This window comes from Eimeria maxima, genomic scaffold (genome assembly GCF_000499605.1).
Source record: "Eimeria maxima Weybridge genomic scaffold, Emw_scaff1068, whole genome shotgun sequence".
Classification (NCBI taxonomy): domain Eukaryota; phylum Apicomplexa; class Conoidasida; order Eucoccidiorida; family Eimeriidae; genus Eimeria; species Eimeria maxima.
Genome location: NW_013564105.1, coordinates 531 through 12,513, shown reverse-complemented (window position 1 = coordinate 12,513; position 11,983 = coordinate 531). Strand labels below are relative to the sequence as shown.

The 11,983-nt window shown below is 51.1% G+C and overlaps 3 protein-coding genes across 3 annotated transcripts; 2 read left to right on the top strand and 1 right to left on the bottom strand.

The window, feature by feature from the left end:
• Positions 1–108: 108 nt before the first annotated feature.
• On the top strand, positions 109–843 carry EMWEY_00048140 (hypothetical protein; the record flags this gene model as incomplete). Its single annotated transcript, XM_013479338.1, has 1 exon — positions 109–843. The coding sequence occupies one exon, from the start codon at positions 109–111 to the stop codon at positions 841–843; it is 735 nt and encodes a 244-aa protein (XP_013334792.1).
• Positions 844–4,742: 3,899 nt separating this feature from the next.
• EMWEY_00048130 (hypothetical protein, conserved) lies at positions 4,743–6,268 on the top strand (the record flags this gene model as incomplete). Its single annotated transcript, XM_013479337.1, has 5 exons — positions 4,743–4,892; positions 5,272–5,361; positions 5,469–5,565; positions 5,880–5,965; positions 6,140–6,268. 5 exons carry the CDS (start codon positions 4,743–4,745, stop codon positions 6,266–6,268), a joined length of 552 nt encoding a protein of 183 aa, XP_013334791.1.
• Positions 6,269–7,294: 1,026 nt separating this feature from the next.
• EMWEY_00048120 (hypothetical protein, conserved) lies at positions 7,295–10,928 on the bottom strand (the record flags this gene model as incomplete). Its single annotated transcript, XM_013479336.1, has 5 exons — positions 7,295–8,785; positions 9,078–9,152; positions 9,311–9,427; positions 9,595–9,771; positions 9,933–10,928. 5 exons carry the CDS (start codon positions 10,926–10,928, stop codon positions 7,295–7,297), a joined length of 2,856 nt encoding a protein of 951 aa, XP_013334790.1.
• Between the last annotated feature and the right edge of the window lie 1,055 nt (positions 10,929–11,983).

Below are 11,983 nucleotides of genomic sequence, written 5' to 3'. Positions count from 1 at the left end.
GCAGTAGCGAAGGCAGATGGAGGTTTGGAGAAGAAGAGTGAGGGTGAAGGAAAATCGGAGGGTGCCACCCCGAAGAAGGCAGCGCCTGCGTTGCTTCCAAAGAAGTCTATGACTGTGTTGCCAAAGAAGGCGGTGGAGGCTACTGCAAAGGTAGACGCATCAGCCGCAACGAAGCCAGCAGAGGCCGAAGCAGCAGGGAAGGCAGATGGAGGTTTGGAGAAGAAGAGTGAGGGTGAGGGAAAATCGGAGACTGTGGCCCCCAATAAGGCAGCGCCTGCGTTGCTTCCAAAGGAGTCTATGACTGTGTTGCCAAAGAAGGCGGTGGAGGCTCCTCCAAAGGCAGACGCATCAGCCGGAACGAAGCTAGCAGAAGCCGATGCAGCAGCAAAGGCAGATGGAGGTTTGGAGAAGAAGAGTGAGGGTGAAGGAAAATCGGAGACTGTGGCCCCCAAGAAAGCAGCGCCTGCGTTGCTTCCAAAGAAGTCTATGACTTTGTTGCCAAAGAAGGCGGTGGACGCTCCTGCAAAGGCCGATGCATCTGCCACAGCGAAGCCCGCAAACGCCGATGCGGCAGCAAAGCCCGGAGGCGCGTTGGAGAAGAAGAGTGAGGGTGAGGGAAAATCGGAGACTGTGGCCCCCAATAAGGCAGCGCCTTCGTTGCCTACTGCGAAGACGCCGGTGACTGCGGCAAAGGCAGACGCATCAGCCGCGACGAAGCCAGCAGAGGCCGCAGCAGCAGCGAAGGCAGATGGAGGTTTGGAGAAGAAGAGTGAGGGTGAAGGAAGATCGGAGGTTGCCACTCCCAAGAAGGCAGCGCCTGCGTTGCTTCTAAAGAGTCTATGACTGTGTTGCCAAAGAAGGCCGTGGAGTATGCTGCTAAGTCGCCCGCGCTAGTTGCCCAAGAATCCGCTTCAAGATAGCTGCTTGTCCTGATCTAGGGCATTGTTGGATTTTGTGTGTGGTTTTATTTGTGTTACAAGGTGTCCTGTTTGCAGCGGGAGCATGTTAGGTGTTTAAATCAGCCGGGCACTTATATTTTTTCTGTCCGTGACTTTATGGCAAAAGCTTCGCTCCGCTAATCTATTTTTTCTTTTCTGCTGGAAGAGCAGGTTCAGAGCCATTCCATTAAGCCCCTGTTTGCATAGCTTTCAAAACCTAGAGGCCTACTTTTACTTCAATTTCTGCACCTACGTTGTTGGCGGATGCATAGAGTATTTTAAAGGGCACCACAGCAAACAATATCCCGAATAGAGCAGTCATCACTGAGGAAATATGCTTCATGCTCATTTTAACGTGGTCAAGGCAAGTTACCTGGTAGTTAGCAAATATTATGTCGGACAACAGTAGCTGCAGGCAGCTCCAAAGGGAGAAAAGGCAACCAGTGACGGCCCTATGCCCTCTCTAGCTGTGTATAGATTTCATGTCGACTCTGGCAATGCTTTAAGCCATAAGAAACAAGCGATATCTTTTGACCTCTGATTGCTATCGTTCCAACGCCAGGCCAGGGGGCCAGCATGTGTGACGCAAGAGAACTCTCTACGTGAGAAAGTTCTTAAAATTGAGCTAAGTTGTTTTAGCCAACATTAGCTAAAGATTGCGTTTTGCAAAATGGTTGTTGGTAGGCATTGCCTACAATGAAGACGAAGCCTGAGATCCCATTTTTACTCAAGTCGTCTGTTACACGATCGATAGTTAAATAAAGCGGAGACTGTCTTCTTAGTGTGCCTCCCGTGCAGCTGAGGAAGCACGGCCAGCCCCTTTCTGCCTGCCAGGTGAGAGCAACTCAGCGCATATAATAGCTTTCAGCATAATTCACCAAACACGTCTAGTTACGTTCGTCTTCTGAGCCAGATACCACATTAGCTGCTGGTGTTGTACGATTCAAGCTGCAGCGTTCTTGGCCATCATGCACGCCTTAAGTAGAATTCGGTTTCTCCCATGTCGCCCAAAGGACCGCATTCAGTTGCACACTTAAGGCAAACTAGATACGCAACATTCTGTCTCACCGTTGCGGAATGGCTGATGCATAGGCACTTTGTAAACCTACGTTAGTAACGTCATGCGCACTATGAGGTATCTTTTCTCAGAAATCAGTGCAGATGCGTTCGTGAACGTCAGCGATGGTTTGATAAGCCATAACTTAGCGGACGTCAGGCAGACACTAGGAGTTGGGAGTACTAAGAAATCTGTCGTACACTTCTCGCCGAGATGCAGCAGCATGCACCTAGTGCCTCAGCAGGCTTCACAATTTTGTGCGAACACTGCCAGGTTCGAACTGGGGCACACTGCTTGGAGCGGCGTCAGGTTAGGCAGATATAATACACCCCTGAAGAGGCTGCATGAAGTGCAAAGGCCCCAAATACCACCTTCTACGACTTTGAATGTAACGAGTTGTTTGCATATGAATACGACGCCGCTAGGCATACTTTTTAAATTTTTTCGGTTATACCCTGCGCATCCGTTTCATCTTTTGCCTACGGATACAAAGAAGGGTTGTTTTGCCTTATACCCTGCGCATCCGTTTCATCTTTTGCCTACGGATACAAAGAAGGGTTGTTCTCCCCTGTTTTCGGTGCCGATATTGATTATACTCTTTCTCGGAAACAAAATGAGTTTACTTAATGTGTCGCGGAATTCGAGGACAGGCATTTAACAATCCTGAAGAGGGGTAACCGCTAAAAATTACGGTACATTGTAAGAGCGTTAGCAAGTACAGATGCCCTGTTTACTTATGTTCCAGCATCTGTAATCTGATGAATGTGTCATAACGTAACTAACACCCAACGTTTGCCATCTTGACGTTGGTTGCATATAGGTGACCATTTTAGAAGGAATCGGCCGCTTGCCAGGGCCATTTCCATTGTCTCATAGTGGTTCAGGCTGGCATAGAAAAGAGTGGAGAGAGTAGAGCCCCACAGCATAATAGCTCACGAGAGGATCTCTTACCATGCCTATAATGAAGGGAGTCATTAACCGGTGGCATAGAGTCATTAGCCGGTGGCAGGCATTGTGCTGGAGGAATTGTTAGTGTAGAGGTACTTCATGTTACGTATTCACCCCTTCTCTCCTGTGCTGCTTGTTGCTGTAGGGCTTCCTTAGTTGGATCCCACCGAAAACAACGATCTTGCTTGTTTTCTCGTTGTTTTCGCAAGGCCTTTAGTTCGTGAGGAAGCATCATAAAACCCATACTAATCTACTGGCATGATTGGCTCTTCATATCACTCGATCCTCTAGAACATCCGCCAAGTCAGCAGGTGGAGACCTGTGGTCCCTCTGGCTGTAGTGCCTGTGCCGGCTATGTCAACCAGCCCAGCGCCGCCTACTGACATCGTGCAAAGTAGTTAACTTTTTCAATTATAATAGCTTCCAACAGCTCACAATTCTGCCTACTACTGCTTGAGCACAGCGATAAAATTTATTTCTGCAATGACAGAAACATACTGTACGTGCAGAGTCTAGGATTAGAGTAATACCGATGCAACAGAAAGATCCTGGAAATCCTGGCGTTGAACGATGACGCGAAATACCCAATTTCTCACCAAGCATTTGAACTGAAGTCGAATGAAAAGATGCAGTAGGAATGGATGGCCCAGCGGCCACCCCTTTGCTGTATCAAGTACACGCTGTCAAACCGCGGCTCACACTGCATCTACAGTGTGAGCGGCGGTCTGACTGCGTAGTCTGTTACAAATGTTAGCAAATGACAGGGGGAAGCCTGATGCACGCTGAGCTTCTAGTCACCGTTAGTATCGCAATGAAGGGTACGAATGCGACCAAGATAAGCCACTCTAACTTTGCAAGTTAGAGAACTGTTCTGCGTGGGGTGAACCCGATGCGCTCTAATGTGCGCTCTAGCGTGCTTCTACGGATTTCAAGCACAGTACACAATAATTTCGCCATGGCCATAACTAGATTTGCAGTGGCCTGCTATGGGTCCATGCTGGCGACTACCAGCCCCAATTGCGGAGGGTGTACCCCGCGTGACCGAATTCTTTGATAGTTGCGAAGCCAAGAAACACTGAAGCTATGTCTTCCACTTCCGTCATTGTTGTTAATTTGTTGGGATCTTCCATCTCTCGCCTTCTTTCAATGCTGGAAGTCGCGTCAAGGCGCCTGGTGGAGCTGGACGATTTGTCTCGCGGCATGTTGAACTTTCAGTCGTTTTTTAGTTGAATCCAATCCCACCTGAAGTGGCCCCACGATCCTTCCGTAAGAAGAACTGTGTACTAACAGGGGATCATGATTCTTTTGGATGCCACTTGGGAGTTTTTTCGTTCGCGGTGATTTAGGGCTTCCTTTGGGTCTCGTCTTGATAGCGTCTGCTTTCGCCTCTCCAACCCTCAACACTGCCTTTTTGTCTCAATTCTTGGAGCTCTAAGACTGATCTCGATTAGTGCTGCATGTACTTGCCTCAACTGGAGTAAGAGATGCCCACTTTTGTGCCCGAATGCCGACGCTGCGTCCCTTCGCGAGCGAGAGCCTGGTTATCCCTGTGGGTCCTTTCTAGTACAATGAGTTGTGCATCTAATTATGCGGGTTTCCTGTGATCGTTGCAGCGAGTTTCCATCCACCCTTCTCAGCCGTTGCTGCAGGACAGCTATAGCATGGTCCATAGTAATAGTCCCAGGCTTTGCAACTCCCGCACTGTTCGGGCACTTCAGTGGAGGTCATCCGGCCTCCCACTGTCGTGGCAGCTCAGTTATTTGTCTATTTCAGCTGTTTGAGTCTTCATAGAGGACATCATGCCAGTTCGTGTCAACCAACGCGCCGTTGAGGCGCGGGAGCGCAAGGCGGCAGCAGCAGCAGCAAAGGCAGCAGCAGCAGAACAGGAAGCTGAAAGAAAGAGATGGGAAGACAATGATAAACTCGTTTCGCGCAAACTAGACAGGAAGGTGCGAGCATTGGGGAAGTATGTCTTTTGATTCAGGACTGCATGCCGTGATTGTAGTGCTGTGCTCTTCCATGAAAATCTTCGTATTATTTCTTCCTCTCGTAGTCATATTATCCAGCGCAACCGGACATGTTTTAACTCTCATCGCTGCAGGCAGAGACTCAAGCAAAAGCCGAGGAACGCATGCAGCGAAAGTTAGAACTTCGAAAGTTAGCCGAAGAGGAAATGAAGGCTCTCGCGGGCAACTCGACGAAGAAGGTGTTGCTGAATCACGCAGACACTCAGGATTAGGTGACATACGACCTACACAAATGTGCCATATGCAGCAAGCGTTGCGTATTTGGTAACTGTCGCTGGTTCTGTGGGTTCAACTGCTGCAGAGCCAACCGCCCACGAAGCTCACACGAGCACAGATACTGCAGCGACAGTTGAAAGCTGCAGCGATGGAAAAAGAAGCGTTATCGCCTTCGGTAAGTTCGATATTCACGCTCTTGACGAGGCAGCACTGTGGAGGCTTCGCTGAATGCACTTCCTTAGCCACTAGCCCTCAGGCGATTGCACTACTGTCTTGGCGCAGGATGACGCATCCCTGCCACGGCTTGAGCCAAACATCAACCATATCATGAGGGCGGAGTCTATGCAGGCTCAGCTTGAAGGTAGAGGTATTGTTTCGGGTGAGCCCCGGGGATTGTGTAATTCACTGTTAGAGGGTGGGAGTCTTAGTAGTGGCGTACAAACAGAAGCAACTCAGTCCACAGGCGTGACATATTTGTATACATAGGTTTCCTTCATGCGTGTAATATTGTAAGCGCTTTTCTCTCCAGACTGCATCAGCTTCAAGCTAGACACGGCCAATATGCTCTGGCTTGAGGAAACACAGTTGCTTTAGATCCTGGTGACTGAACGGCCATGCAGGAGTAGGCCTTAACAACCAGTGAATCCGCCTAGTGATGAATTTGATGCAGTGCGGGCTACCTCTGCTATGCAGCCTCAACCCTTGACGATGCTCTGAGCCAGCTGGTGGTCTCGGATGGTCCTGGGGAGGACAGGCACCCCGAGAGGCGACTGAAAGCAGTCAGTTCTATTTTTTCGTAGACCCAACATTTTCATCTGCTGACACTTGGTGCTTCGTGGGAGTTGAGACAAAGAAGACGGCAGACAGATAAAGAGGCACAGGGGAGGGTGTCGGTCATTCCGGTGAGTTGTCGTCACAATGGAAGACCATGTTTTGCACTGTGGGTGCGCCAGGCCTACCGGGCGTACGAGGAGCAGATGATGCCGAGGTTGAAGGCCGAGAACCCAACACTCAAACGCTCGCAGCTGCTAGAGCTGCTGTCAAAACAGGCAAGTCAAATGAATTTGGGAGGGGAGAAGTAAGGGGGGAAAGAGGAAACAAAGAGGGAGGAAAGGGGGGCTAGGTGTAATGAGTGGGCTTTTTGAGGGCATAGGGTTGGATAAGCTGCCAGCAGTGCGCTTTTTATGTCTGTTCCTTCAGTGGAAGAAGGCGCCGGAAAATCCATTGAATCAGGCGTGCTGAGGGTTTGGTCCTTCCGTAGGAAGCAGCCCTTCTGTACTACGGCCTTTCGGGTGTAATACTGACCTACCGAGTGACGCTCTCTCATCTACACACACAGCGGCGGACGTATACTGCTGGGTTAAGCATGCTTAGATCAGCACTTCTGTGGAGCTGAACCATAACCCATAGTCGCCTGAGTTACGTGTGTGAGATGTCGCATGGAAGGTTGAAGGTGTTGCGGAGAACAGTGTCATTTGGTTGCACTGTCGTTTACTTTCCCCTCAAGTGGCTAAAGTGGTCCTCCATTTCGCACCAGCAGAAAGCATTGAGGCGTTCAGTAATAAGACTGTTCACTTGCTGTTGCGTTATGGGAGACCCTTGGCATGGGGCGCTTTCGACTTACAACTACGCACTTGCAACATATACATAGAAGCAAGACGGCTGGAAAGGCAGCCTTTATGTTCGAGCTGATGGAGATGTACCAGGCAGCATAGGGCGGCCCTGTGATGAAGAGCTGAGCATCTTCTTGCCACTTACCTTCTTGTAAGGCTATTATGCGTAACTCTTAAAATGCTTTCGTACAATGGAAGCACTGCAACAGGCAGTGGCTGTTTGGACCCACTTAACAGCACCTTCATGTCAGAGGAATCACTCTGTTGCACCCTATACCGTGGGGGCTAAAAGCGACGACGCAGCATACGCCGAAAGCTGCGAATGGCTAATCCACAACTCCTCGGGAAGCTCCAGCGTGCAAAACGCTAAACAGACAGCATCGAAAATACTAATTTACCGCAAGAGCTGGTGCCCATGATTTGTACAGCGCACACAACAGTTGAAAGTCGGAAAAGGGCTCAGAGGTCAAAAACGAACCATTCTAGCCAGCCGGTTCACACTCTATTGTCCTCCAGTCGCCTATCCTCTGCTGCAGCATCTGCTTCTTCTGAAAAAACGACTGCGTCGTCGGGTTCCGTCTCGGTGGGGTCAAGGCCGTGACAGCTTTCTTCTAGCTCTCCCGAGTGATGTGAAAAGCTCGCTGTCTGCGGAATTTTCGACTCCGCTGCGCCAGAAGCAGTGCTTTGGTCAGTAGCTGTTGCAGTTTTTAGGTCCACCGCAATCGCTGGAGATGAAGCTGCCTTTGTGCTGGAATCGCTGCGCAGCTTCGCAGCACTTTCGACAACATCAAGGGGCACAGAAGCGCATGTAGGCAGCCCGGAAGGTAGTTCTACCGTCATACAACCCTGTGGGGATACGCCGCGCCGCACAGGTTCGATTCTCCCTGAAGGCCGCGTTTTGAAGGCACCTGGATCAGCTTGCACTGCAGGGCCCCTGCGCTGTGATGCAGCAGCGGCCCTACTTGTGGTGGAGGCGGCCTCTCCCTGCCTGACTGTGGCTGAACAACTTTGGCGGTGATCCCCAGCCTGTGCTATTAAGGGATAGGCTGTAGGTGGGATGCTGCTGAATAGCGGCATCGACTTTGCTGCCCGGTGCCGCTCACGAAGCACCTCCCATGCAGAGGGATTTCCTGCAGCAACTGTACGCAGGGTGGAGAGGCGTGCTGGGGGCAGTGCCCTGTCTGCAAGCAGTCCATGAGCCGCCTGCCACACGCTGCGTGCCACGTTTCCCAGAGTTCTTGAATCTCCCGCTTGGGGGCTGATGCCGTCGTCCTCCCCATCTGATTCCGGTTGCCGTCCATCTTCCAGGGGCACGATGAGGTCGCTGCTGCCGCTTGTGCGTTGCAGGAAGAGCGCTGCTTCTTCGTGCAGCCCTCGTTCCTCTTCTGGCTGTGCTATGTCTTCACTTGCTTGCGACTCGCGATCTGACGAGAACTCAGGGGGCTCTCTATCTGTCGAGATGGCATACTCAATACGCTGCAGCAGCTGCGTGACTCCCGAGGCTAGCAAGCCCTTCACACTCCTCCCCAAACCCTTCCCTCTATGTGTGCATCCATGCCCCTGGCTGCCGCTGTTCGTCCCTGTGCAGATGAGCAAGTTGCCATCTGCGTCATCAGATCTTCTATCGCTCTCACGGAATGCTGCTGCGTCTGCTACATCACAAGCGGATGGATTGGTCTCTGGCGCCCCATCGGCCTGCGTTTCTGTCTGGTGCTTTCTGCAAATAGCACGCCACTCATCTAATGGGGTCCCGCCGATGCTATGTAGGTCCCCACGTCCCTCGGAGTTGTCGTGGGGACCCCTAACGCCGAGCCCACTGCTTGGGCATGCGTCTTGAGGGGCAGCTGGCATGTCACTCTGGCGTGTCTGCGACCTCCTGAATTCCTCCATAGTCTCCAGCTCGTCCACTCTTGCCAACGCGCTCGCGAGGTCCTCTCGCGTCTTAATCAGCTGACCACGGAGCCGCTTCAGCTCCCGCCGCTGGGCCTGAAGACGCATGCAGACCCCGCACAAACCAGTTCCAATACATAAGCCCGCTGTAAATCCCACATCTGAGACGAGCAATGCTGCACTTCTGCATGCAAAAGCCCTCATGAAGTCCAAATATGCCAAACTGATACAAAGGGGCGACACGTCTTGTCATCGTCGTTGATTCCAAGCAAAGCCGAATGGATGCCTCCCAAAAGACCAAAGTCCACTATATGCGCAGAAAGCTATCTGGACACCCTGTTAGATTAGCGAGAGGTGGGCGACTGGCAAAAAGTGAAATGTTGCCCACTTTGTTCTGTTCCATGAGTGTCTGGAGGGCCAGCCGATACTCTTCGATGCGGAAGCCATCAGCAGCTGCCACGTCCTGAGAGCCCCCAAAAGCAACAGGACAAAGGCAAGAAGCAAGGTACCTTGAGTGCTCCACATAGAAGTCTCTCCGTGCATGTTATGGAGGTTGCCACTGGGCATCATCATCAGACAGGTGTCTGTAACTGCTCTCATGCTACTCGTTTGAAACCTCACCGCCGCTTCAACGCGCGCCACGTTAACTTCTAACTTCAGTATTTCATTTTCTTTCTTCAAGGTCAACACCTCCGCCGTCGCCTGTTCTAGCTGAGCTCGCAGCTCCTCCACCTCCCGCTGCAGGAACAAAATAGGCACCACCCCACACGCTGCATACAAAAAGCAGTTGCAAATGCTCATGTGGAGCGAGAAGGAGAGAGGGAAAGCATCCCTTTAATCATTAACCCTAAGTCCTTCACCTCAAACCCTAATGCGTCGAAAACGCTAGCTAGCGGCTGGGTCACCTCTTTGTGGACAAGCCTCTCTTTGCACTCCTCAGCCTGGCGACGGTTCGTTGCAACACTGTCTTGAATTCCACTTTGAATCTGCTGGAGAGTTGCCTCTAAGTCGTCTCGTTCCTGCGCCGTCGTCAGTAGGGCCGTTTCGCATTCTCGCAGTTTCGCAACAAGAAAGCCCTTGACCTAAGTAAACGCGCACATGCAGCATCTGCTGCGTGGATATAAAACTAGATTTTGCTCATATAATAGAATGAGTAACTCTGCACTGCGACAAGGATGCTTGTGCTGAAGGTACTGTGGAGACAAGACAGTACAAACGCCAGGGGCAGTGCACTTAAATGTACATGCTGCAAGTTGGCAATCATCGCCTCCATGTCCTCTTGCAACAGCTTGGTAGCGGCTAGCTCGCTTTTGGCTGCTGCATTTTCTGCAAGGTCACTCTCTTCCTTCAAAAGCCGTTCAAGTTCCGTTGAAGTCCCCGAACTGCCGAAAAGCCACGATCCCAGCATGGGTCGCGTGACAACAGCAGTCCGGCTGCTTTGCCCAAAAGAAGATGTCTGCAGTGGGCATCCGGAAGCTTCCCTCTTACCGTTTGTATTATCGTCCCCTGTGTTCTGCATGGTTTCGTTGGGGCGCTGCAAAGAAACGGGTTGTGCTGCTTCTTTCCTTTGCTTCTCGTTCTGTCTTGCCGCCTCCTGGGATATACACACCCTCTGGGCTGCCCCCAAGCTTCTTCCTGCTATTTGCTTACTCTGATCGGCGATCGTAGAATCTGTTAAACGCTGCGAAGAGACGGAATTCTCATATACTGCTTCTGCTGCTGCTGCTGCCGCGTGCACTGCCTCCGCGTTCAAGTAGCACTCAGGGGTACGTGTGAATGCGGCCAACTGTACAGAGGCGCAGAAAGTTTTGGTGAAGGTGATGGGAGCTGAGGCGTTAATTATGCGATGGCCTAATTTGCCTCTGCCGCAAACTCCACTGCGCTCAGAGGCAGCACAGCCGCTGTGGTTCGACCTGCGGGCTATATGTTGCAGACTGATGCCGTCACTGCGTGCGATCTCAGCTACTCCATTGCTGCCTTCAAGCAATCCTGGAATCCCCCTTCCCTCTCCATGATCGCAAAAACCACCCGCCGTCTCTGATGAAGCTACGCTACAGGCGGGGCCCTCTGGCGCTGTTGCAGCAGTTCCTCCAGCGCTGCACTTGCTCAGGAAGGCGTCTTTCCGGGAGGAAGCTGGAGGAGTGCGAGAAGCTGCAGCTGCCTGTGCCAGTGGAGCTTCGACAGTGGGCGCGTCTTTGCTTGCACTGATCTGTCGAGTGATGCAGTCACGAAAGGACATAGTGAAAGGGAGAACCTCCTCTCGTCTGATTCGATAGAGAGAAGCAGTCTCAGCTTCTAAATGACTTCCTCACCACATCATTTGACTCTCAGACTTCTTTGCGAAGATATACACCGCCAAAATCCTACAACATCTTGAATCCGAGCTAAGCAATGCAGCCCAACGAACATCAGAACACTGACAACAACTTCTCGCAGCTCTTTATGTGGAACATCTCATATATAACGAAATACTAATCTAAAGGACCTCTTCAGCAAACCCTAAACCCAAAATTCGGACAGGAAGAGGCCCCTCTCAACCCGCCACCGCTCGCAGCACGGCCTGTAATCGGAGGCCCAGCCTACACATTCAAGCGTCGCGCCATTATGTTATTCAAAAATTAACAGTAATTCAAATTGAGGCATGATTAGTTCATTCAAAATCAAAGACTTCCCAAGGTTATAGACTACTTAACACGATGGTATCACTCATCTCCGCATTTCCCCCGCTGCTCGATCTTCGCGAACTGCGACTATCAAGGTGGCACTTAGCAGCTAAAACAAGCTTTTCCTGGCGTCTTCTTTATTACGTATCTGACAACGTTCTTGAGTGAGGTCGCTGCATTTCTGTAGAGTAGGCGGCAACACACGATGCACACAGAAGTGGGTAAAACTGTATGCATGCATATTGGTATATTGGAAATATATCCTCTGCTGGCCTCCATTTGTCTTCTGCCGCTCCACCTTTGGAACCAAGTGAATCCTTGTGGTGTTGGTCCAAGCATTTTAGCTTCTGGTTAGCATGTGTGCTGCAGCTTATGGGTGGCTTATTACCAGTCAGAAATCGACTACCTGGGCTTCTGATTAGCAGGAAGATATTATGTAAGCCACTTACGTGCACATTCACAGTGTTCCAATTTCTACAACATCCAGTCAATTCGGACTGGTCGTGGAAGCAGTCGAGCCAACTGTGGGTTGGTCGTCCCGAGCGGCTCTAATTTTCCGCGCTGTGATGCCTTTCCCTGAGAGGAATGGACCGTGCAGAAATTAGTAGATTTTTGCATTGGGACAGTGTTT